Genomic DNA, 24,137 nt, shown 5'->3' on the forward strand with positions numbered 1-24,137 from the left:
TTATTATTATTATAAATATTCATTTATATTAAAATAAATAAAAAATTGATTCTATTTGAGATAATTGTTTTTAAAATTATTGTATTATAATTTATAATTAATATTTATATTTATTTATTTATTCAAAGTATACGGGCAGCGCCCATTCGTACAGTGTACTATGATACGATAATTCTAATTTAAACAAAATTAATCAGCCGCGCTAACATTATTGTTCTCATCATACATAAAATTACGCAGTTCAATTATAAACTTATTTAAAGAAATACCAAAAAAGTTAACACTTGTGCTACACTGATTTGCCTCTTTACACAATCTGTTGATCACAGAATTGTTCAAATAGTTAGTATATAAAATTAAATTAAAAAATAAACCGAAAATTTGGAACTGGGTGTTGAAAGAAGGCGCGAACTTCAAAAATAGTAAAATTAAAAAAATTTATGTTATCTCAAAAGAAAAAATTAGTAAATTTTTTCTTATTTATTAATTCTCTTTGATATAATTATTTCAAATTATTATTATTATATTAAATTATTATTATTATTATCTATTTATAGAAAAAGAAAAAATTGACAAAAAATAATACTTTTTTTATATATAAATTTAAAAAAATCAGGAAGTGAAACGAAAAAAAAGGCGCGAAAAATTCAAATTGTAAAATTTGAAAAGACAACATTTTTTTTTTATTAAAAAACTTTATTTTATTTTATTTTTTTTTTTTTAATTTCAAAAAAACACTTATACAATTTATAAATATCTATTTACATTCATGGGGGGGGGGAAATAATTTTTTTATCTCTCTCTCTCTTCCGTTAATCGTCGTGATACATTTTTGGATTATAAGATGATCCAAATGCATTTATTCGCCTTTTATCAGGACTGATTCCCTCTCTCATGGAATAATATCGTCTCTCAATGACTTTGTCAAAAAATCTACTTAATTTTACCGACGAACCCGAACCAGCTGCTAATGAACGAATTTGTAAACAATCCTGCGGGGGTGAAAAAAAAAAATTATTTATATTTTTTTTTTTAAATTCTTTTAAGTTGAAAAATGATTTTTTCTTGTCTCAATTTTTTTTTTGATTTATTTCAAGAAAAAAAAAGAAAAATGTTTTAATTAAATAATTTAAAAAAAAGTAATTATTCAATTAAATAATAAAAAAACTAATTTTTTTAAAACTAAATAAAAAAAACTAATTTTTTAACAACAAATAAAAAAACTAATTTTTGTAACAACAAATAAAAAAAATAATTTTTAAAAATTGAATAAAAGAACAAATAATTCAAAAAAAATGTTTCAATTAAATAATAAAAAAAAACTAAATTTTTAATATTAAATAATAAAAAAAACTAAATTTTTAATATTAAATAATGAAAAACTATTTTTTTTAAATTAAATAAATATATTTTTTTAAAATAAAATTATTTATTATTTTGAAATTTATTTTAATTTTATTCGAAAAATTCATTGAAAATTAAAATTTTGTAATTTTTCTCTTCTTTTTTTTGAAAATTGTATTTAATGCAAAAATTTATTTATTTTTTTTTTTTTTGCTCCTACCAAATAAATTTCATCTGCTCCACATTCTTCGGCAATTGTCGAAGATCGCCTATAAACAGTCGATCTCACTTGTGCCATTAAATCAGATTTTGTACCAACGACTAGAATTGGAATCTGAAAATTAATTAATTCCATTTTATATGGTACAAACAAAAAATTGCTAAAATTATTTTTTTTTTTTTTTGCTAAAAATCAAATTCAATGAAAAAAAAAATTGTTATTCACACAAAAAGTAAAAAGAAGAAAAGAAAAGAAAGAAACAGAGAAAATGATTAAATATTAAATAAATTAAAAATTGAATATAAAAATTAAAAAATAATAAAAAAAGTATAAAAAATTGAATTTAAAAATTAAAAAATAATAAAATAATATAAAAAATAGAATTTAATTTAAATGTTTAACGTATTAAAAAAATAGCAAAACAAAGAGTTTATTAAAATTAAATTTAAAAAAAATAGATATATAGAAAAGTATGACAAAAATTTTTATTTTGGAAAATTATTAAATTCAAATTAAAAAAAAAAAGATATAGAATAGTATTAAAAATTTTTTTTTTTATTTGGAAAAGTAATTAATTTAGATATAGAGAAAAAATATAAGAACTGAAAATTTTATTTTCAGTTTCATACTTGAGTTGAACCCACAAACTGTTCAGGATCAAAATCATCGATAGATTTTGATTTCAATGAATTTCCATCTTTATTTAAAACTTCCTGTAACCATTTTCGTAAATTTTGTTGTGATTTTCGATTTGACATATCGTGAACTAAAATTATTCCTGCAAATTAAAAGAGGAAAAATAATTATTTTTTCTTTCGTTCAACTAAGAAAGAAAATGGAGAATTTGTTATTACATTAAAAAAAAAAAAAAATTTACGGACATTGCCCGCAAATTTACTAATAAATAAATAAATAATTTAAAAAAGAAACGGAAAAAAGAAAAAAATATTACGAAAAAAATTAAATGAATCACAAATAAAATTTAAAAAAAAAAAATAATTTATTACTTTTATGTCCCAATTAATAATAAATTATAAACTTTTTTTGGAATTTACAAAAAAAAATATTTTAAAACAGGAAAAAAAAATTATTTTCAAAATATTCAAATTTAAAATAAATAAAATATTAAATTAAAAAATTTAAAAAAAAAATTGCAAAATTTAAAAAAAAATTTACAATATTAAAAAAGAAAAAAATTTTTAAATATGTAATTTAGAAAAATAAATATTAAATTAAAAAATAAGAAAAAATTATTTAAAAATATTCAAATTTAAATACCTAAATAAAATATTAAATTAAAAATTACAAAAAAAAATTACAAAATTTAAAAAAAATTTTACAATATTAAAAAAGAAAAAAATTTTAAAATAATGTAATTTAGAAAAATAAATACTAAATTAAAAAATAAAAAAAAATTTATTTTAAAATTTAAGATAAAAGAAATTAATTTAGAAATTTTTGTTAAAAATTTGTCAATTACGTAAATCTAAAAAAAAAATTTATGTTTTTTTTTTCAATTACCGTTTGTATTATTGTAAAAAACTGAACGTGTATTTTGATGACTTTGACTGCCTCCAATGTCCCATAATTCAATAAAATATCGTCTTTGATTTGCAGTTCCTTCTTTATATTCATGTAATTTTACTTCCACTGAACAGCCAATTGTCCATGATGGATTATTCATTGGTTGTTGATGGCAAATTAAATGCGTTAATGAAGTTTTACCAACTCCTATTAATTAATTAATTAATTAATTAATTTTTAATAAAACAAAATCTAAATTTATTTTTTTAAATAATTGACGATAAATATTTTCAAGTAAAATAAATATTTTAATAATAAATTAATAATAATAATAATAATAATAATAAATAAATTCTAAATTTAAAAATTTATTTAAAAATTTACATTCAGAATTATATTGAAAATTCTATGTAAATAAAATAAATTAATTGTAAAAATATTCTAATAATAATAATAATAATATTAATAATAATAATAATAAATATTTTCGTCTTGAGCAGTAAATAAATATTTTAATTATTAATTAATAATTAAAATAATTAAAATAATTAATTTTTAATATTTTTTCTCGTAAATTATAATAATAAAAAAATAAAATTTATTTATTTATTTATTTATTTACGGGACTTCAAAATTAAAGTACTTCAAAATTATTAAATTAATATTTTAATTACGATTTATTTATTAATAAAAATTATAATTAATAATAAAAAATTTAAAATTTTCATTGTTTACATATTTCACAAATATAAATAAATTTGTTAAATAAATTGAAAGAACAATTAATTTTTTATATATTTACGATTATAATTAGAAATTATTATTATTATTATTATTATTATTATTATTATTATTATTATTATTATTATCTAATTATAATTAAATAGTAAAATAACGATAAATAAATAATTATTTTGCAATCTTTATATAATTTATAATAAATAAAAAATAAAAAATAAACTTTTTGTGATGACGTGGTAAATATAACCTCAAAATTGACGAAATTTTTTTTTTAAATTTATAAATATAACAGAGTATTATTTTATAAATAAAAAAAAGTAATAGTAAAAAATTATTTTCAATTTACAATAATTTAAAAAAAAGAACTCTTTTCACGGTAATTGCGTAAATATAAAAAAATTTAAAAAAAAAATTTGTCACTCACCAGAATCGCCAAGAACGAGAATTTTCACTTTATCAATAGCAGCCATTATTATAATACAAAAAATTAATTATAAAGAAAACACAATTAACTAGAATTAAATTATATATTTAAAAAAAAACTACATTAGAGAACTGTGTTAATTATTTTTTTTTTAAAAAAAGAAAACATGTTTTTGACAGCTACTGGGAAACATAACCTCCAAAAAAACTGACTTATTGCGCATGCGCATTTATTTTTATTTTCAAAAAATAAATATTGAAAATTAATAATTATTTATAGAATAATTATTTGTAATTTTTTTTTATATTAATAGGTAAATTATGTAAAGAGAAATTTTTTTCTTGATAAAAATGTTAAAAAAAAAAAAATAATAAATAAAATAAAAAAGAAATTTTAAAAATACCAACGCATGCGCAGTGTTGTTTTGATGTAACCATTTAATTTTAGAAACCTTGTATACGAAAAGGAAGAGAAAATAATGCGCGCAACAGACAAAAAAAGGATGCAATAATAACATTACAATAATTTATGATATATATTATTAAAATCAGTGTTAAAAAAAGGAAATAAATTGTATAGAAATTATTTTTAATTTTAAGAAATTAATGATATTTTTTTTCTTCTATTAAACTCATATTGAAAATTTGCCGCCGCAAATGATTCGACAACAGTGGTGTTTTTGAGGTTAGATTTATCTTTTTTTTCCGCATTTATTTATTTATATTTATTTATCTTGCGTTTTTTTTTTTGCAAACATAAAAATTATTAATGTTTTTTCTTTCTTTCTTTCTTTTTTTTTTCTCTTACAAAAATCTTTCATTTTGCTAAACTTTTTTCTACTCACAATTGAAAAAAAAAATTGTCAATTTAAAATGCAATTGAAAATTATTTTCGAGTTTATTTCTGAAACAATGTTTATTTATTTGTAATTTAGCGAAATTATTAATTAATTTTAATTTACACAAATTTTTTAATTAAATTAAGTTTCAAAATAATAGGAATTTAAATTTTTGACAAAATTTTTAAATTTAATATCATACGAATTTTAATTTATTTAAATTTTAATTGAATTAAGTTTTAAATTATACGAATTTTAATTTATCTGAAATTTTCGAATTTTTAATTTTAAATTTATTCAAAATTTTAATTAAAATAAGTTCCAAAATAATCGAATTTCAATTTACCCGAAATTTTGGATTTTTTAAATTTAAATTTAATCAAAATTAAATTTACTCGAAATTTGGAATTTTTTAAATTTAAATTTAGTCAAAATTAAATTTACCCGAAATTTTGGATTTTTTAAATTTAAATTTATTCAAAACTAAATTTATTAAAATTTTAATTAATTTAAGTTTCAAAATATCCGAATTTCAATTTACCCGAAATTTTTGGATTTTTTAAATTTAAATTTAGTCAAAATTAAATTTACTCTAAATTTTTATTGAATTAAGTTCCAAATTATTCGAATTTCAAATTTACCCGAAATTTTTGGATTTTTTAAATTTAAATTTATTCAAAATTAAATTTACCTGAAATTTGGGATTTTTTAAATTTAAATTTATTCATAATTAAATTTACCCGAAATTTTGGATTTTTAAAATTAAATTTAATCGAAATTTTAATTGTTTTAAGTTTCAAATTATCTAAATTTAAATTTTCCTAAAATTTTTGATTTTTAAAATTTAAATTTATTCAAAATTTAAATTTACCCGAAATTTTGGATTTTTAAAATTAAATTTAATCGAAATTTTAATTGTTTCAAAATTAAATTTACTCGAAATTTTTATTGAATTAAGTTCCAAATTATCCGAATTTCAATTTACCTGAAATTTTTGGATTTTTTAAATTTAAAATTTTTCAAAATTAAATTTACCCGAAATTTGGGATTTTTTAAATTTATTCAAAATTAAATTTACCCGAAATTTGGGATTTTTTAAATTTAAAAAAAAAATTCCAAATTAAATTTACCCGAAATTTTGGATATTTAAATTTAAATTGGATATTATTATTATTATTATTATTATTATTATTTTGGATATTTAAAATTTTAATTTATTAAAATTTTAATTGATTTAAGTTTCAAATTATCCAAATTTCAATTTACCCGAAATTTTGGATTTTTGAAATTTAAATTTATTCAAAATTAAATTTACTCGAAATTTTTATTGAATTAAGTTCCAAATTATCCTAATTTCAATTTTCCCGAGATTTGGATTTTTGAAATTTAATTTATTCAAAATTAAATTTACCCGAAATTTTAATTGTTTTAAGTTTCAAATTATCCGAATTTCAATTTACCCAAAATTTTTAATTAAATTATGTTTCAATTTATCCGAATTTAAATTTATCCAAAATTTTGTATTAATTAAAATTTAAATTTATCCAAATTTTATACAAATTAATTACATTATTTTCAATTATTAAATAATTTTCCTTTTTTTTTTTGAATTTGTTACAGAGTTATTTTATTTTTTTCTTTAATTTTTATAATTTTGTAAATATAGAAATAAATTTTGTTTTGTATTAAAAAAACAAAAAAAAAAATGAGTGGCGAGGAAAGGCTCGTCACGGAAATTCCCAGCAGTTTAAAACAATTGGCAAGAATTGTTGCTCGTGGATTTTATACAATAGAAGATGCTCTTATTATTGATATGTTAGTTAGAAATCCTTGTAAGTAAATTTTTTCAATAATTAATTTTATTTATTTACTAAACAAATAAAAATTTAATAATTTTTCCAATTTATTATCGTATTACTTTTTTTTTGTTAAATATTTTTCATAATTTTAAACTGAAAAAAAATGGTAAATAATGAAAAAAATATCTTTGAAGGCATGAAGGAAGACGATTTATTAGAATTATTGAAATTCGAAAAGAAACAAATGCGAGCGAGAATAGCAACACTTCGTAATGATAAATTTATTCAAATAAGACTGAAAATGGAAACAGGCTCCGATGGAAAAGCGCAAAAAGTTAATTATTATTTCATCAATTATAAGGTAATTTTTTTTTTATTTTAATAATAGTAATAATAATAATAATATTTTTTTTACTTTGTATTTAATTAATTTTTTGATACAAAAAAAATTTAATTATTATTTCATCAATTATAAGGTAATTTTTTTTTTATTTTAATAATAGTAATAATAATAATAATATTTTTTTTACTTTGTATTTAATTAATTTTTTGATACAAAAAAAATTTAATTATTATTTCATCAATTATAAGGTAATTTTTTTTTTTATTTTAATAATAATAATAATAATAATTTTTACTTTGTATTTTAATAATTTTTTGATACAAAAAGAAATTTTTTTTGTTGATGAATTTTGATAAAATTAATTTTCTTAATTAAATGTTAATTAAAAAAAAATATTATTTTTTCAGTCTTTTGTAAATGTTGTGAAATATAAACTTCTTATGATGAGAAAAAAATTGGAAACCGAGGAACGAAATGCAACGAGTCGAGCAAGTTTCAAATGCACCAATTGCCTCAAAACTTACACCGATCTCGAAGTAATTAACTGTAATTAATTATTTTTTTATTTATTATTTATTTAAACATATATAATATTAGATATTTTATTTGTAAAATAGTAAATTATTTAAATAATAATTAATATTATACGAATTTTTAGAAAATAGAATTTTTAGCTGAACAAAAAAATTTTGGTATAGGAAAAAAATTTTGTTTTATTAAAAATTTAATTATAAAAAGAATATCTTTGAAATGGTAATTTAAAAAATTGTCTTAAATAATAATAATAATAGTATTTATAATTATAATAGAATATTATTAAATTTATTTGAAATTTTGTTTATATAGGGTCAGCAGGGGTAAATCCGAACGGGGGGTAAATCCGAACGCTAATTATTTCAGCATAATTAAAATTTTTAAAAATAAGTTCAATATGAGAATTTTTACCTCAAATCATCTTCAAGAGATTCTAAGTATATTATCCCATTTTTCGTTTGTCAATTAGCAACAGCATAAACAAAGATAACGAGTATTGCAAAAAAGATTGAAAATCAAAGATGACACTCTTTCAGTATTTTGTCTCGTATTTCAAGAAAAAGAAGCTAAAAATTTAATTTATTATTTATAATTGTTTGTTATGAATACTAGAACAGAAACTATTTTTCATTTTTGCCTTCTGTCAAATTTTATTAATAATCTCAGACCGTTCGTATTTACCCAGGAAAATTGGAAAACCGGGGTAAATCCGAACGGTATTTTCAATCATTTTTTTTTTACATCAGAGCCACACAAAATTCTTTTTATTTCATTACACTATTATTTTAACATTATAAAAGTTTTTCTTTCTATACCTATCCTCGTTAGTAATTAATAAGCAGAAACTTAATCTCTGTTCTCTCGAAGGAGTGTTTCAATTTTTTTGCAAAATGGTTTGTTGAAAAAAGTTTTTCAGGATCTTAATAAAATTTGGTATTCTACGGTTTTTGGGGTCGCTAATTACCAATTTGAAGTCAGTTTTTCAAAATTCAAAATGGCGGACGAGAATTAAAAAATTCATTGGATTCGCTCGAAAATTGTTATACTCGGGGGGTTTCAGGGTTAGCAAATTTGATCATTTTTAAAAATAAGTTTTAGAAAAGTCCGCCATTTTGAATTTAAAAAATTTCACTTTTATTTTTGTATTTACATTCAATCACTCCAAAAATACTTTCTGTAGCAAGTTTTGCAAAAATCCGTTATGATTTGATAAAGTTATTGAAGGTTTTAATTGTGTAATGCATTTTAATTTTTAACCTGTTTGATTTTTGTATTTATATATGATGCATTATTACATAATAGGTTTATTATCGTATTTTTTTTTGAGTTTTTATATAAGTTTAACAATTGCAATAGTTTAAATTTATTTTCCCTAAGATTTTTCTGAAATACAGTGGCGTTCGTATTTACCCCGGTATTTTAGGAAAGTTGCAAAGTATCGAGGTAAATACGAACGCTAAGTTTCCTGCGATTGTAATTTATCAAAAATTTTTGCTACCCCATAAAATTGTTCTATGGAAGTAAAGTAACAACTTCATGCACCAGAATACCGGAAGTATTTTTTTTTTTAAAGAAAAAACTTATGTTATTGTTGAAACTTACTAAAAGCGTTCGGATTTACCCCGGTTGACCCTACTGAAATAAAATAATAATAAATTTTTTTTTTTTGTAATAAAAGGCGGATCAACTTTTTGACATGAGTACACAGGAATTTAAATGTACTTATTGTGGTGAAATTGTTGAGGAAGATCAATCGGCATTACCGAAAAAAGATTCACGTTTACTATTGGCACGATTTAACGAACAAATGGAACCGCTTTATATTTTATTGCGAGATATTGAGGGTATTAAATTGGCGCCTGAACTTCTTGAACCCGAAGCAGTGGATATTAATACAATTAAGGGGTAAATTTTATTTATTTCCAAATTTTTTTTTTTCTATTTGTATTACTATTTTGTTATTATTTAATTATAATTTTGTTATTATTTAATTATAATTTTGTTATTATTTAATTATTTTTATAATTTCAGTTTTTATTTTTTTTATAATTATGTTTACAGTTTTTATATTTTATTTATTCACATTTATTTTGTAAATTTTTTTTTTTGTATTTATTTTATTTCTCTTATTGTAGTTATTTTGTAAATTTTTTTTTTCTCTTTATAGAATTGATCCAAGAAAATCGGGTACAATACGAGGACCAAATGATCAATGGTCGGGTGAAGGTTCAAGAACATCGGGATTCTTTGTCGAGGAGACGAAAGTCAATGTTCTAATTGGAGACGGTGCTGCGGACGATAATTCCGTCAGTACAAGAAAAGAACAACCAATTTGGATGACGGACAGTACAATTGATAATCCAATCGACGATTCTTTACAAGTATTTTATTTTTTTTATTTTTCTACCTTTTTTCCTTTTTCTATTTAAATTTATCTATTAAATATTTATTTAAATCTTACCAAAAAGAAAACAAAATTAATATTTCCTTTTTACATATTTATTCAAAAATTTGTACTAATAAAGGGCTCGCTAAAATGCAAATAAATAAATAAATAAATAAACAAAAAAGAAGGAAAAAATATAATTTTCTTTTTTTTCAGACCGATTCGACAATTACACAAGACAATATATTGAATAAGGCAGCGGCAACGGCATCGACACCGACAACAATAAATAATAAACAGGGCGAGGATATAATGTCAGTTTTATTGGCTCATGAGAAAAAAGGTGGAATGAGTGATAATAATGCTGTTAAGTCAGTTATACCACAGGAATCGAGTGACAGTAGCGATAATGAAGATAACAATGATATGCAACCTATAGAAACTGGTAAGATTAACAAAAAAAAAAGAAAAATAAAATTTATTATTTATTATTAAACAAAAAAATAAATATTATTTTTCAAAATAAATTATATTTATTAGTATTTTAAAAAAAATATTAATTAACAAAATTTTATTTTAAAAACAAAAAAAAATAAGTATTTACTATATTTTGCATTTAAATTTTGAATATTTATTTATTTAAATTTTTATTTAATAATTTATTTAGTAACTAGCAAAATTAAATTCAAATTTTTATGAAATTTAACAATTGTTTATAATTAAAAAAAACAAAATATCACAATAAAAATGAATTATTTTTTAAAAATTTCAATTCAAAATAAGCATTATTACCCGAAATTTTAATTCAAAATCAATTAAAAATCCAATAATTATCAAAAATTTTCAATTTAAAATTTAATTATTTACCAAGTTTTCAATTTAAAATGAAATAAAATTCAATTATTTTCTAAAATTTCTATTCAAAATTAATTATCGAAATTTTCAATCAAAAATGAACTTAAATTAAATTATTATCCAAAATTTCAATTAAAAATTCAATTATTTCCCAAAAAAATTCAATTTAAAATCAAATAAAATTTCATTATTCTCAATTCAATTATTTTCCAAAATTTTTCATATAAAAATCACAAAAATTTAATTATTTAATTATTAAAAAAAAAATTTAAATGGGAACTTTTAGAAATAATTAAATTTTAGAATCTTTTAAATTTGAAATTTTTGAAAATAATTGAATTTTATTTGATTTTTGATTTAAAATTTTTTAAATAATTGAATTTCAAGTGAAATTTTGGAAAATAATTGAATTTTTTTTTATTGAATTTTTCAGAAAATAATGGTATTTTTAAAAGAAAATAAAATATTTTTTTTTAGAAATAATAAAATTTATGAAAAATTTGAACCAAAATCTTTGAAAATAATTAAAATTTTTGTCCGTTTTTTACAAATTCATAATCAAATTTTTGAAAATTGTAATTTTCACTGAATTGTACTTAAATTTGTAAATATAATTGAATTTTAATTTAAATTTTGAAAAATAATTGAATTTCAAATTTAAATTTTTGAAAGTAGTTGATTTTCACATGGGTGTCTAACAAAGATTGAGAAAAAAATTTCCTGACTTTTCCCTGACATTTTTTGATTTTTCCCTGACTTTTTAATAACCTAATTTCTGCTTTTTTTTTTGGACAAAAATATAATTACTGACATATTTAACAATAAATTAATTTCTAATGGTAGTAAGAAATGGTAATAAAAATCATTCAAGTTTTTTTAGATTTAAAAATTTTTTAATTCAAAAAAAATTTTAATTTTTGTAGAAATTTACAGAAATTTCCCTGACTTTGAATGAAATTTTCTGAAATTCCCTGACTTTTCCCTGACTGTTAGACACCCTGTTTTCAGTTGATTTTGAATTGAAAATTTTTAAAAGAATTGAATTTTAGTTGATTTAGGATTGAAAATTTTGAAAATAATTGAATTTCAGTTGATTTTTAATAGAAAAATTTTTAAATAATTGAATATATCAATTGAAATTTGGAAAATAATTAAATTGTAGTTTATTGTGAATTGAAATTTTGGAAAATAATTGTTTGATAAATTATTTTTAATTCTGTAAAATTTAATAATTGTTTGAAAATTAACAATATCTTTTCAAAATTTAATTATTTCTAAAAATTTCAACTTTAACCCTTCGAAAAGGATTATTATTAAAAAAAAAAATTTTTATTTAAAAATCTGTAAAATATTTTTGTTAAAATAAAAAACAAATCCACTTTTTTTGTGGAATATAAATCGACTAAAACGACTTTTTTTGTGTCTTTAAATTGATTCGAGGCCTGTGTTTTTATAATTAATATTTAATATAGGTAATCGTATTACTATGTTGTACGAAATTTCCTGAAGAAGAAGAAAAAAAATAAAAAACAAGTTAATGAAGGTGAAAAAAAATTAATTTTTTTTCTTTCTTAAAGATGCTGTGGAAATGATGGATTCAGAAGAAGAGGACTCAGTGCCAATGATAACAGTCGGTGGTAAAAATGTTGCAATTACAAATGTAAACGATTCACTAATCGCAGAAATGACACCAGTCGAAAAAGAAGCATACATACAAGCATACCAGGAATATTATTCCCTAATGTACGATTAATACGAAAATTAAAAAAAAAAAATAATAATAATAATATTTCCCCTTCCGCCCTACAAAAAACAAAATTGAAATATTTTTGATAAATATATATTATATACTATTTAAAATATATATATATATATATATATATATATATATATATATATATATATATATAGAGAAAGAAAATATTGAGAACAAAAAATGAAATAAAACAAATTTAGAATAAAAAAAAATATTGAGAAAGCAAATAATTTTAGAATATAAATAAAAAAAATATCAAGAAAAAATGAAATTAAAAAAAAAATATTGAGAAATGAAATAATTTAGAAAAAAAAAAATTGAGAAAAAATGAATTTAGAATAAAAAAAAAAATTTGAGAGTAATTGCGGAAAATTGAGAAAAAACAATGAAAGAATTTCATCAACTTTATTTTCTAAGTACAATATAGATAATAAATATATAAGTCAACGATAAAATGTTTTTTTTTTTTAAATCTCCTTTCCCACACAATATTTATATAATAATAATAATTATACAATAATAGAGAATCTCTCATTGACAATATAATTTTTCTATTCATGTACATTTTTTTTTAAATTCATAGTTTTCTTTTTTTTTTTTAAATTCATGTATTTTAAATAAATTATCTAACACGTCACTTCTGGTAAAACGGGAAAATCGTTTTATTTTTATTATTTTTTTTCCATTCTTTCTTCAATCCATTTCAAGAAAGAGAATAGTAATTTTTTTTAAAAGCTTCATTATGTTTATTATTTTATAATATTAATTTTTCTTTTTTTGTTTCCTATCATCTCTTGATGGAATTTCCGTTCGACCACCACAATCGATCGGAAATTCGTGTAGAAAATTATTTTTTTATTTTTTCTCTTTTTTTTTCCTTTTTTTTATCATTTAAATTTTCATATTTTGCAATTATTTTTCTAATAGATTTTTTTTTTTTAAATTGTAAAAGAAAAAATTGCAAAAAAGGAAAATTTGTATTATAGGATTATAATTATTATAATTATAAAAAAAATATAGAATATAATTACGATAATTATAATTATAAATATGTTTCTTTTTTTTTTTGTTTCGAAATTAAAAAATCACATCTGGGATATTGAAAAAGAAAAACATGTTCAAAATTATTATTATTTTTTTTTTTATGTTTTTTAAAGAGGATTATTTTAATTAGTTGCAATTGGTTTTCAGATGGAATTCATAAAGAGAGAGAGAGAGAGAGTGAGATGTTCAGCCTTTCTTTTTTCTTTTTTTTTTCGCTAAATAAATCGAAATTTTTTTTCATTTTTCTTTATTCTGGTTCATTTAAACGAAGACGGGCAAAATCTTCAAAAACAATGTTGTCATCGTCATCGTTGGCATAACATGAACTCTCATATCGACCGCGATCGATGCTTTTGCTCTTTTTCAATGTCGCCTGTTCCTTCTCAACAGTTCCTGAAATTTTTTTTTTTTTTTTTAATAAATTATTTATTTTTATTTTATTTTTATTTTTTTTCATTTTGTAATTTTTCATTTAGTTTTAATTAAAATAAATATATTAGAATTTTTATTTAAACAATATAATTAATATAATAATAATTATAATATAATTATAATAATTAATTATAATAATTATATTATAATTACAATATAATTATTTATCTATATTTTTTAAAGTAAATTTTTATTTAGCAGAATTTTTATGAAATCAAAAAATTTATATTGTAACAAATTTTTATTTAAAAAAAAATTTTCATTAAACCAAATTTTTAGTGAAAACAAATTTTTATTTAGCCAATGTTTTATGAAAACCAACTTTTTTTTATATTTTAACTAATTTTCATTAAGGCGAAATTTTATTAAATCAAATTTTCATTAAGGCAAATTTTTATTTTAACCAATTTTCATTTAGCAAAAAAAAAAAAATTTGTTAGCTAAAATATTTTAGCTACCAAATATTTTTTCTGTTGGCAAAAATTTTTAATTTACAGTCAATTTTATTTATACATGACTTGTTTCATTGAAAAGAATTTTTTTATTTAAAATTTCGGTTTAATAAAAAAAAATTAGCTAAATAAAACTTTGGTTTAATAAAAAATTTGGCTTAATGAAAATTGGAATTAATAAAATTTCTTCTAAATGAAAATTTGTTAAAATAAAAATTTGGTTTAATAAAAATTCGGCTAAATGAAAATTTTTGATTTCATAAAATTTCGGCTAAATGAAAATTAGACTTAAAATATAAAAATTTGATTTTTATAAAATTGAATAGAATGTTAATTTAATATTTTGGTATCATAAAAAAATTCGGCTAAATAAAAATTTGGCTTAATGAAAATTTTGAATTAATAAAATATCTTCTAAATAAAAATTCATTAAAATAAAAATTTGGTTTCATTAAAATTTGGCAAAATAAAAATTTGTTTTAATGAAAATTCGTTAAAATAAAAATTCGTTAAAATAAAAATTTGGTTTCACAAAAATTTGGCTAAATAAAAATTTGCTTTAATGAAAATTCGTTAAAATAAAAATTTGGCATAATAAAAATTTGCTTTAATGAAAATTTGTTAAAATAAAAATTTGGTTTCATAAAAAAATTCGGCTAAATAAAAATTTGGCTTAATGAAATTTTTGAATAATAAAAATTTCTTCTAAATAAAAATTTGGTTTCATAAAAAAATTCGGCTAAATAAAAATTTGGATTAATGAAAATGTGAATTAAAAAAATTTCTTCTAAATAAAAATTCGTTAAAATAAAATTTTGGCTAAATAAAAATTTGCTTTAATGAAAATTCGTTAAAATAAAAATTTGCTTTAATAAAAATTCGGCTTAATGAAAATTTTTGGTTTAATAAAATTTTGGAAAAATGAAAATGAGTTAAAATATAAAAATTTGATTCTCATAAAATTGAAAGTATTTTAATTTAACATTTTGGTTTCATAAAAAAATTCGGCTAAATAAAAATTTGGCTTAATGAAATTTTTGAATTATTAAAATTTTTTCTAAATAAAAATTCGTTAAAATAAAAATTTGGTTTCATAAAAATTTGGCTAAATAAAAATTTGATTTAATGAAAATTCGTTAAAATAAGAATTTGCTTTAATAAAAATTCGGCTTAATGAAAATTTTTGGTTTAATAAAATTTCGGAAAAATCAAAATGAGTTAAAATATAAAAATTTGGTTCTCATAAAATTGAAAGAATTTTAATTTAACATTTTAATTTCATAAAAAAATTCGGCTAAATAAAAGTTTGGCTTAATGAAATTTTTGAATAATTAAAATTTTTTCTAAATAAAAATTCGTTAAAATAAAAATTTGGTTTCATAAAAATTTGGTTTCATAAAAATTTGGCTAAATAAAAATTTGCTTTAATGAAAATTCGTTAAAATAAAAATTTGGTTTCATAAAAATTTGGCTAAATAAAAATTTGCTTTAATGAAAATTCGTTAAAATAAAAATTCGGCTAAATAAAAATTTGCTTTAATGAAAATTCGTTAAAATAAAAGTTTGGTTTAATAAAAATTCGGCTAAATGAAAATTTTTGATTTAATAAAATTTCGGCTAAATGAAAATTAGACTTAAAATATAAAAATTTGGTTCTCATAAAATTGAAAGAATTTTAATTTAACATTTTACTTTCATAAAAAAATTCGGCTAAATAAAAATTTGGCTTAATGAAATTTTTGAATAATAAAAATTTCTTCTAAATAAAAATTTGGTTTCATAAAAAAATTCGGCTAAATAAAAATTTTGCTTAATGAAAATTTGAATTAATAAAATTTCTCCTAAATAAAAATTCGTTAAAATAAAAATTTGCTTTAATGAAAATTTGTTAAAATAAAAATTTGGTTTAATAAAAATTTGGCTTAATGAAAATTTTTGATTTAATAAAATTTTAACTAAAATAAAAATTGATGGAATTAAAAATTTGTTTTAAATAAAAATTCGACTAAATGAAAATGTAGCATAATATAAAAAAAAATATTTAAACTGAATATTTGGCAAAATATATATTTATTTTTGTTAAAAATTCGGTTTAATTTTAAAAAAAAATATATATATATAGAAATAAATTAAAATTACCTGGAGCTGGATGCATTAGTTTGAATGGAACATCAGTGATCAATTCTCCACCCAATGTTCCACAATTTAATTTCACACGAATTGAATAGGAAATAACAATTCCCATAGCGTCTCCTGGACATTTTCCCTCAGCTACCATTGTTGATGATGCGAGATTCACATCATCGTCCTAAGATTATTTTTTAATTTTACATATTAATTAATTAAAAAATAATGATAATAAAAAAAAACTAATATAATTTTCCCAAAAAAAATGTATTAAATAAAACAAAAAAATAATAATAATAAAATTAAATTTACTATATAATTTCCAAAAAAAAATATATTAATTTTTGAAATTAAATGAAATAATTATTATAATTTTTATAAATAAATAATTAATAATTATAAAAATACCTTTAGATGACCATCGAGAGCAATTCCACGTCGATCTTTGTTACTGCTTGCCAATGGAACAAGGAAAAATTGTTTCGAAAATGATGCACCAGGTGTTATTGGACATCCTTCTCTTGTTTCTAAACTTGCGACATGTCGAGAAAATTGAGCATTAACCATTGTCACCTCACAATGTTGAACCACAAACATCTGAATTTTTCAAAAACAAATTATTTATTTATTTATTTAACAAAGTAAACTAATTTAGTTACTAATTTATTACTAATTTTTTAAATTATATTTTCAATTTTATTTAATATATAAATAATATAATTGTTATTTAATATAATTAATATAATATAATAATATAATTAATATAATATAATTAAGAATAAATTTAAAAAATTAAAAATACTATTTTTGAAAAATTAAAAAAATTACTTGAAAAAATGAAAAATAATTTTTTTTTATAAATAAAAAAATTCTTTCTTTTTTTTTTTTTTTTGCTTACTTTAATATTTTTCACCGTTTTCCGTGAATTATTAGTGATAATAACATTGGCAGCAACTTTTTCACCATGATAATAAATTTCACGATCCAATGTCACTTCCAAATTTAATTTACCCTGAGAGAATGTGAATCCTTTTGAAACAAGAGAACTCGGAAGTCGTCGTCCACGTGTTGGTGGAGCGTATTGAAGTTTTTTAATTGCAAGTGCAACCATTGATCGTTTGTGTCCCTAGAAAAAAAATATAATATTTGACAAAAAAATTTTTTCATTTTTTTTTTTTTTTATTTCAAAAATTAGATATTTTTTTATATATAAAAATTATTTTCGAATAATTATTTACTGGAATTTTTTCATATATAAAATATAATTATTATTAATAATTTAACCAAAACAAAAAACCGTTATTTAAAATAACAAATAATGATAATAATAATTTATTTATTTGTGAAAATTTACATAATAAAAATCAACAAAAAAATTTAATTATAGAGAAATAAAAATTTGGTTAATTAAAAATTTACATAATAAAAATCAAAAAAAAAATTAACTATAGAGAAATAAAAATTTGGTTAATTAAAAATTTGTTTAAATAAAAATTTGGTTAATTAAAAATTTTTTTAAAATAAAAATTCGGCTAAATGAAAATTTTTGATTTACTAAAATTTTGGCAAAATGAAAATGAGTTAAAATATTAAAAAATTGGTTTTCATAAAATTGAAAAGAATATTAATTTAACATTTTGGTTTCATAAAAAAATTCAGCTAAATAAAAATTTGGCTTAATGAAAATTTGAATTAATAAAATTTCTTCTAATAAATAAAAATTCGTTAAAATAAAATTTTGGCTAAATAAAAATTTGCTTTAATGAAAATTCGTTAAAATAAAAATTTGGTTTAATTATAATTTGGCTTAATGAAAATTTTTGATTTACTAAAATTTTGGCCAAATGAAAATGAGTTAAAATATTTAAAAAATTGGTTTTCATAAAATTGAAAAAAATATTAATTTAACATTTTGGTTTCATAAAAAAATTCAGCTAAATAAAAATTTGGCTTAATGAAAATCTGAATTAATAAAATTTCTTCTAAATAAAAATTCGTTAAAATAAAATTTTGGATAAATAAAAATTTGCTTTAATGAAAATTCGTTAAAATATAAAAATTTGGTTAATTAAAAATTTGTTTAAATAAAAATTCGGCTGAATGAAAATTTATTTGTATTTAACTAGAAGACAGTAATTAAAAATTATAAATAATTTTAAATTGTCACATTTAAAATGACATGAAAGTGTTTTTTTTCTATTTTTTTTATTTATTTTTTTTTTTTAGAGAGAAAGAAGTTCCAAGTTCAAATATTGTAATTTAATTATATAAATGACCAACTTATATAATCACACACTAACGAGTTATATAAAAATAAAATAAATACAGTTAATGGGTTTCACTTATAGACTCTCTCTCTCTCTTCCTCTCATCATCCTTAAAATCTATTTTTTTTTTAATTTATTTTCCAAATTAAAAATTAATTAAAAATTAAAAATTTTAAAATTAAAATTAATTCAAATTGAAATAAAATAGAAAAATTTTTAAAATTTTTTTATGTTAATTATTATCAATTCTTTAGAATAAAATTCCAAATGAAATTCCAAAAAAAATTTAATTCAATTTTATTTTTTAATAATAATTAATTTTTTTGTTTGTTAATTCTTTTTAATTAGTTGTTAATTCATTGTAAAAATTTTTATCAGAATAAAATTTATAATTTTTTTTTATAAATTTCTTTTTTTTTAATAATTAGAATTTTTTTTTATTAATTGTTAATAATTAAAAAATTTTTTTTTAAATTAATTGTTAATTTAAAAAAAATTTTTTTATTAATTGTTAATAATTAAAAAATTGTTTTAAATTAATTGTTAAGTGAAAATTTTTTTTTCTATTAATTGTTAATAATTAAAAAATTTTTTTAAATTAATTGTTAATTGAAAAAAAATTTTTTTTATTAATTATTAATAATTAAAAAAAATTGTTTAAATTAATTGTTAATTGAAAAAAAATTTTTTTTTTTATTAATTGTTAATATTAAAATTATTTTTTTTTAATTGCCTTGTCTTCTTCATTCTCGGCGACATAAACTTTGACGATATATTCAACACCAAGGGGTTTGCCTTGATCGTCATCGCCAGGTTGAAGTGTTACCGAACTTGGTGAACTTGATGGGAATTGAAACAAAAATGGATATGCATTTGGTCCCAATTTTCTCAAAAGACGATTTTGAATTGCCGTTGTTTCTTGTTTTTCCTTTCTCATTGGTACAATTTGTTCTTTACTGAGGACCAATTCCTTGCTGAATTTCACTCCCATTACCTCATCCTCTTCTCGTCCATATCGATAAGTCGTCGTTATCTGAAATTCCGTTGTTTTTATATTTTTTATTAATTATTTAATTAATTTTTTTTTTAAAAAAATTATTTTGAAATAATTAAATAATTTTTTTTTGTTAATTATTCGAAATAATTAATTAATTTTTTTGTTAATTATTTCAAATAATTAATTAATTCTTTTTTAATTATTTTCAAATAATTAATTAATTTTTTTTGTTAATTATTTCAAATAATTAATTAATATTTTTGTTAATTATTTTCAAATAATTAATTAATTTTTTTTATTAATTATTTAAATAATTTATTCTATATTACCTAAATAATTAATTGAAAATAAAAAATTAATTTTAATTAAAAAAAATTTAAATAAATTTGAAAAAAAATAATTTTAATTCAACAAAAAAAAAATACGAAAATTAATTATAATTAAAATAATTAGGAATAATATTAATAAATTAATTATAATTAAATATTTAAAAAAAATTTATTTCAATTAGATAATTTTTTTTTTCCCTCACCTGACCAAAGATTTTTCTGCCCTGAAGATAATCATTTTCAACGACGACAATTCCATCAATAGGATCAACATTATCCAAATGATCGATAAAGTCTCGCTTACCTAGATAAACTGTGACCTTGCCTGAAAGTAATTTTTTTTTTACAATACCCCGATATTTAGATTTTTTTTCTTAATAATATTTTTTTAATTATTATTTATTAGAAATTTTTTATATTATTTATAATTAATAATTATTTAATTCAAATTTGATAATCATTATTAATTATTTAATTCAAATTTGTAATCATTATTAATTAATTAATTCAAATTTGTAATCATTGTTAATTATACATATAATTCAAAGTAATAATTATTTATTTATAATTTAAATATTTATTTATTATTAAATTATAATTTTATTATTGTTATCAATTATTTAAATTATTACTAATATTTGAAACGGTTATAGCAAATTAATAATTTCGAAAAATCTCTCGCACGTATGGGGGATCGAACCCAAGACCCTCGGGGACACAAACCGCGTACCCTGACCACATAGCCACGTTAACTTCGTTATTTTAAATAATTTAAATACTTTATTATTTTCAATAAATTACGATTATTATTATCTAAATAACAAATTATTATTAATTAATTAATAATAAATTTAAATTATAATAAATTATTTAATTTAAACAATAATTATTCAATTTTTTTTATTTGTACAATTTAAAATTATTGTTAATTAAAATTTTTATTGCTGACTAGTAATTCAATAATAATTATTAATATTGAAATTCATCCCCCCCTTTTTTTTTGCCCCAAAAACTAAATTTAATTATTATTCGAATTTTTCTAAAAAAAAATTTAAAATTTAAAAAAAAATTTTTTTTTTTAAATTAAAAAAAAACTTACCATTAGGGGTGGTCTTTTTGAAAACCTTAACTGCTACAACGAACACCAAGAATAATAAAGGAAACATTATTTTCACCAATATGAAATTGTTTCCCGCCCAGAAGTGACGGATTTTTGTCTTGTGCCTTTTACTTGATATAGTTTTTAAAAGGCTTCACCCTATCCCCTTTTTCACCCTCCCCTCCCCCCCCCTCAACCCCTCACATGACAACCGCTGGAAGCCCTATCTCATCAATATAATGGCGTTATTTCATTTACAAGATTTAACTAATGAGATGAAAAAATTTTGCACCTGTTACGTGTATAAAGGAACATATATTATTTTAGTTTTCCAAAAACATTTCAAGCGACAAGACACGACTAAACAAAAATTATTGTATAATAATAATAATAATAATAATTAGTATTATTATTATTATGTATTTGAGAGGATAAGAATATTTTTTGCACTTTACATAATGGGATTTTTTTTTTTTTTTTAATAATATGATTATGTTTTGTGGTATATTTATATTAGTATTCCGGAAGCGGAAATGAAGTGAAGAAATAAAAATTTTTTTATTTATTTTGAATTTTTTTTTTTTTAAGTGAATTTAGATTTTAAAAAATATTGTGAATTTATTTTTAATATTGAAATTTATTTGTTTTAGGTTTCATGAAGGGAAAGAAAGAAGAAATAGAAGAAAAAATTTACACGATTTTGAGGTTATGTTGCCGACTTTTTATTGTGGATACAACCTAAAATGACCGTTTCGAGTTTATGTTCTGCCCTTTTTTCATTGTGGAAGAACCCTAAAATTATCTGAATTTTTAGGTTATGTTCTGCTCTTTTTTTCATTGTGGAAGAACCCTAAAATTACCCTAAATTTGTAGGTTATGTTCCCCTTTTTTTATTGTGAAAGAGCCCTAAAATTATCTGAATTTGTAGGTTATGTTCTACCCTTTTTTTCATTGTGGAAGAACCCTAAAATTACCCTAAATTTGTAGGTTATGTTCCCCCTTTTTTTCATTGTGAAAGAGCCCTAAAATTATCTGAATTTGTAGGTTATGTTCTGCCTTTTTTTTCATTGTGGAAGAACCCTAAAATTACCCTAAATTTGTAGGTTATGTTCCCCTTTTTTTTATTGTGAAAGAGCCCTAAAATTATCTAAATTTGTAGGTTATGTTCTGCCCTTTTTTTCATTGTGCAAGAACCCTAAAATTACTCTAAATTTGTAGGTTATGTTCCCCTTTTTTTATTGTGAAAGAGCCCTAAAATTATCTAAATTTGTAGGTTATTTTGCCCCTTTTTTATTGCGGATGAACCCTAAAATTATCTAAATTTGTAGGTTATGTTGCCCTTTTTCATTGTGAATGAACCCTAAACTGACCTGAACTTTTAGGTTATGATTAAAAATAAAAAAAAATAAATAGTTTTTCTATATTGTTTAATTATTATTATTATTATACACTTTTACTAATTTTATTTTTAATTTTAACTAAATTCTTTATTTATCTAAATTAATTTTATGATTATTTTTTATTGTATTTTATTATATTTTTTTTGCTTAGGGACTTTTGGAAAATCTGCATACAGATACCATGGCTTCCGCATGTCAAGGTTATGTAAGGTTGGCAAAAAAAAAAAAATAAATAAATAAAGCTTTCGAACTACTACCAACCCCGACCCACTAAAACCCTTCTTTTGGGACCCTTTATCCACCCTATTAATTTTTTTTAAATAATAAAAACGTTTATCAATGTGAAAGCGAAATTAACAGCACACCAGATGTGTTTTTTTGTAGGTTAGAAAAACTTTCGTTATCCATCGTTTTCAATTTTAAAAATTAAAAACGATTATCAATATCAAAGCGAAATTAACAGCACATCAGAAGATGTGTTTTTTTGTAGGTTAGAAAACTTTTTCGTTACCCTGCGTTATAATTTTTTAAAAAAATAATAACGATTATCAATGTCAAAGCGAAATTAACAGCACATCAGAAGATGTGTTTTTTTGTAGGTTAGAAAAATTTTCGTTATCCTTTGTTTTCAATTTTAAAAATTAAAAACGATTATCAATGTCAGAGCGAAATTAACAGCACATCAAAAGATGTGTTTTTTTTGTAGGTTAGAAAACTTTTTTGTTACCCTGCGATATAATTTTTTAAAAAAATAATAACGATTATCAATGTCAAAGCGAAATTAACAGCACATCAAAAGATGTGTTTTTTTGTAGGTTAGAATAATTTTCTTTATCCTTCGTTTTCAATTTTAAAAATTAAAAACGATTATCAATGTCAAAGCGAAATTAACAGCACATCAGATGTGTTTTTTCTCTGTTGGTTAGAAAAATTTTCTTGTAGATGAAAGGACAGCGTCTATCTCTCTCTCTCTCGCACTCTTAAGCGTTGCCATGACAACATGCAGCCACAAAACCTGTGAACACACCTTAAAAATAAATGACGCCCTCTAAAGGCCTGAGCAGAATAGAAACGTAACCGAAATCGTAACCGCAAACGCAACCGTAAGAATGAGTTAGAGAAGGACAAACAATCTATCTATCCTTCTCTATAACTCATTCTTCCGGTTGCATTTGCGATTACGATTACGTTTCTATTCTGCTTAGGCCTTAAACATGTTCTGAAAG

At 19.4% G+C, this 24,137-nt stretch overlaps 3 protein-coding genes across 5 annotated transcripts; 1 reads left to right on the forward strand and 2 right to left on the reverse strand.

The window, feature by feature from the left end:
• Positions 1 to 807: 807 nt before the first annotated feature.
• LOC127290031 (rab-like protein 3) lies at positions 808 to 4,455 on the reverse strand. Of its 2 annotated transcripts, none has more exons than XM_051318399.1 (5): positions 4,254 to 4,455; positions 3,086 to 3,295; positions 2,209 to 2,342; positions 1,565 to 1,678; positions 808 to 992 (listed from the first exon to the last, which is right to left on the reverse strand). In XM_051318399.1, the coding sequence occupies exons 1-5, from the start codon at positions 4,297 to 4,299 to the stop codon at positions 813 to 815; spliced, it is 684 nt and encodes a 227-aa protein (XP_051174356.1). In that variant the 5' UTR covers positions 4,300 to 4,455; the 3' UTR covers positions 808 to 812. The 2 variants fall into 2 exon arrangements, with proteins under 2 accessions (XP_051174356.1, XP_051174355.1); XM_051318398.1 differs by having other exon boundaries at positions 2,194 to 2,342.
• Positions 4,456 to 4,754: 299 nt separating this feature from the next.
• Positions 4,755 to 14,102, forward strand: LOC127290028 (general transcription factor IIE subunit 1). Of its 2 annotated transcripts, none has more exons than XM_051318392.1 (8): positions 4,755 to 4,937; positions 6,712 to 6,923; positions 7,085 to 7,251; positions 7,641 to 7,769; positions 9,446 to 9,672; positions 9,935 to 10,148; positions 10,370 to 10,598; positions 12,586 to 14,102. In XM_051318392.1, exons 2-8 carry the CDS (start codon positions 6,797 to 6,799, stop codon positions 12,759 to 12,761), a joined length of 1,269 nt encoding a protein of 422 aa, XP_051174349.1. In that variant the 5' UTR covers positions 4,755 to 4,937; positions 6,712 to 6,796; the 3' UTR covers positions 12,762 to 14,102. The 2 variants fall into 2 exon arrangements, with proteins under 2 accessions (XP_051174349.1, XP_051174351.1); XM_051318394.1 differs by having other exon boundaries at positions 6,758 to 6,923.
• LOC127290029 (arrestin homolog) lies at positions 13,155 to 21,679 on the reverse strand. Its single transcript, XM_051318395.1, has 7 exons — positions 21,512 to 21,679; positions 20,616 to 20,737; positions 19,820 to 20,119; positions 17,718 to 17,945; positions 17,228 to 17,416; positions 16,832 to 17,000; positions 13,155 to 14,201 (listed from the first exon to the last, which is right to left on the reverse strand). Exons 1-7 carry the CDS (start codon positions 21,576 to 21,578, stop codon positions 14,056 to 14,058), a joined length of 1,221 nt encoding a protein of 406 aa, XP_051174352.1. The 5' UTR covers positions 21,579 to 21,679; the 3' UTR covers positions 13,155 to 14,055.
• Between the last annotated feature and the right edge of the window lie 2,458 nt (positions 21,680 to 24,137).

The sequence above is a fragment of the Leptopilina boulardi genome, unplaced genomic scaffold, assembly GCF_019393585.1.
Source record: "Leptopilina boulardi isolate dan_hultmark-lab unplaced genomic scaffold, ZJU_Lbou_2.1 LbouV2_55, whole genome shotgun sequence".
NCBI lineage: Eukaryota > Metazoa > Arthropoda > Insecta > Hymenoptera > Figitidae > Leptopilina > Leptopilina boulardi.

What these genes read in the sequence shown, in the direction of transcription:
- LOC127290031 (XM_051318398.1), bottom strand. Translation starts at nt 4,299, where the DNA reads ATGGCTGCTATTGATAAAGTGAAAATTCTCGTTCTTGGCGATTCTG. An exon ending in TTTTTACAATAATACAAACG is followed by an intron (nt 2,343 to 3,085) that starts GTAATTGAAAAA and finishes TTTAATTTGCAG; the next exon opens with GAATAATTTTAGTTCACGAT. An exon ending in GAGCAGATGAAATTTATTTG is followed by an intron (nt 993 to 1,564) that starts GTAGGAGCAAAA and finishes TCACCCCCGCAG; the next exon opens with GATTGTTTACAAATTCGTTC.
- LOC127290028 (XM_051318392.1), top strand. Translation starts at nt 6,797, where the DNA reads ATGAGTGGCGAGGAAAGGCTCGTCACGGAAATTCCCAGCAGTTTAAAA. An exon ending in TATGTTAGTTAGAAATCCTT is followed by an intron (nt 6,924 to 7,084) that starts GTAAGTAAATTT and finishes ATATCTTTGAAG; the next exon opens with GCATGAAGGAAGACGATTTA. An exon ending in CAATCGACGATTCTTTACAA is followed by an intron (nt 10,149 to 10,369) that starts GTATTTTATTTT and finishes CTTTTTTTTCAG; the next exon opens with ACCGATTCGACAATTACACA.
- LOC127290029 (XM_051318395.1), bottom strand. Translation starts at nt 21,578, where the DNA reads ATGTTTCCTTTATTATTCTTGGTGTTCGTTGTAGCAGTTAAGGTTTTC. An exon ending in GCAGAAAAATCTTTGGTCAG is followed by an intron (nt 20,120 to 20,615) that starts GTGAGGGAAAAA and finishes ACGGAATTTCAG; the next exon opens with ATAACGACGACTTATCGATA. An exon ending in CTCTCGATGGTCATCTAAAG is followed by an intron (nt 17,001 to 17,227) that starts GTATTTTTATAA and finishes AAATAATCTTAG; the next exon opens with GACGATGATGTGAATCTCGC.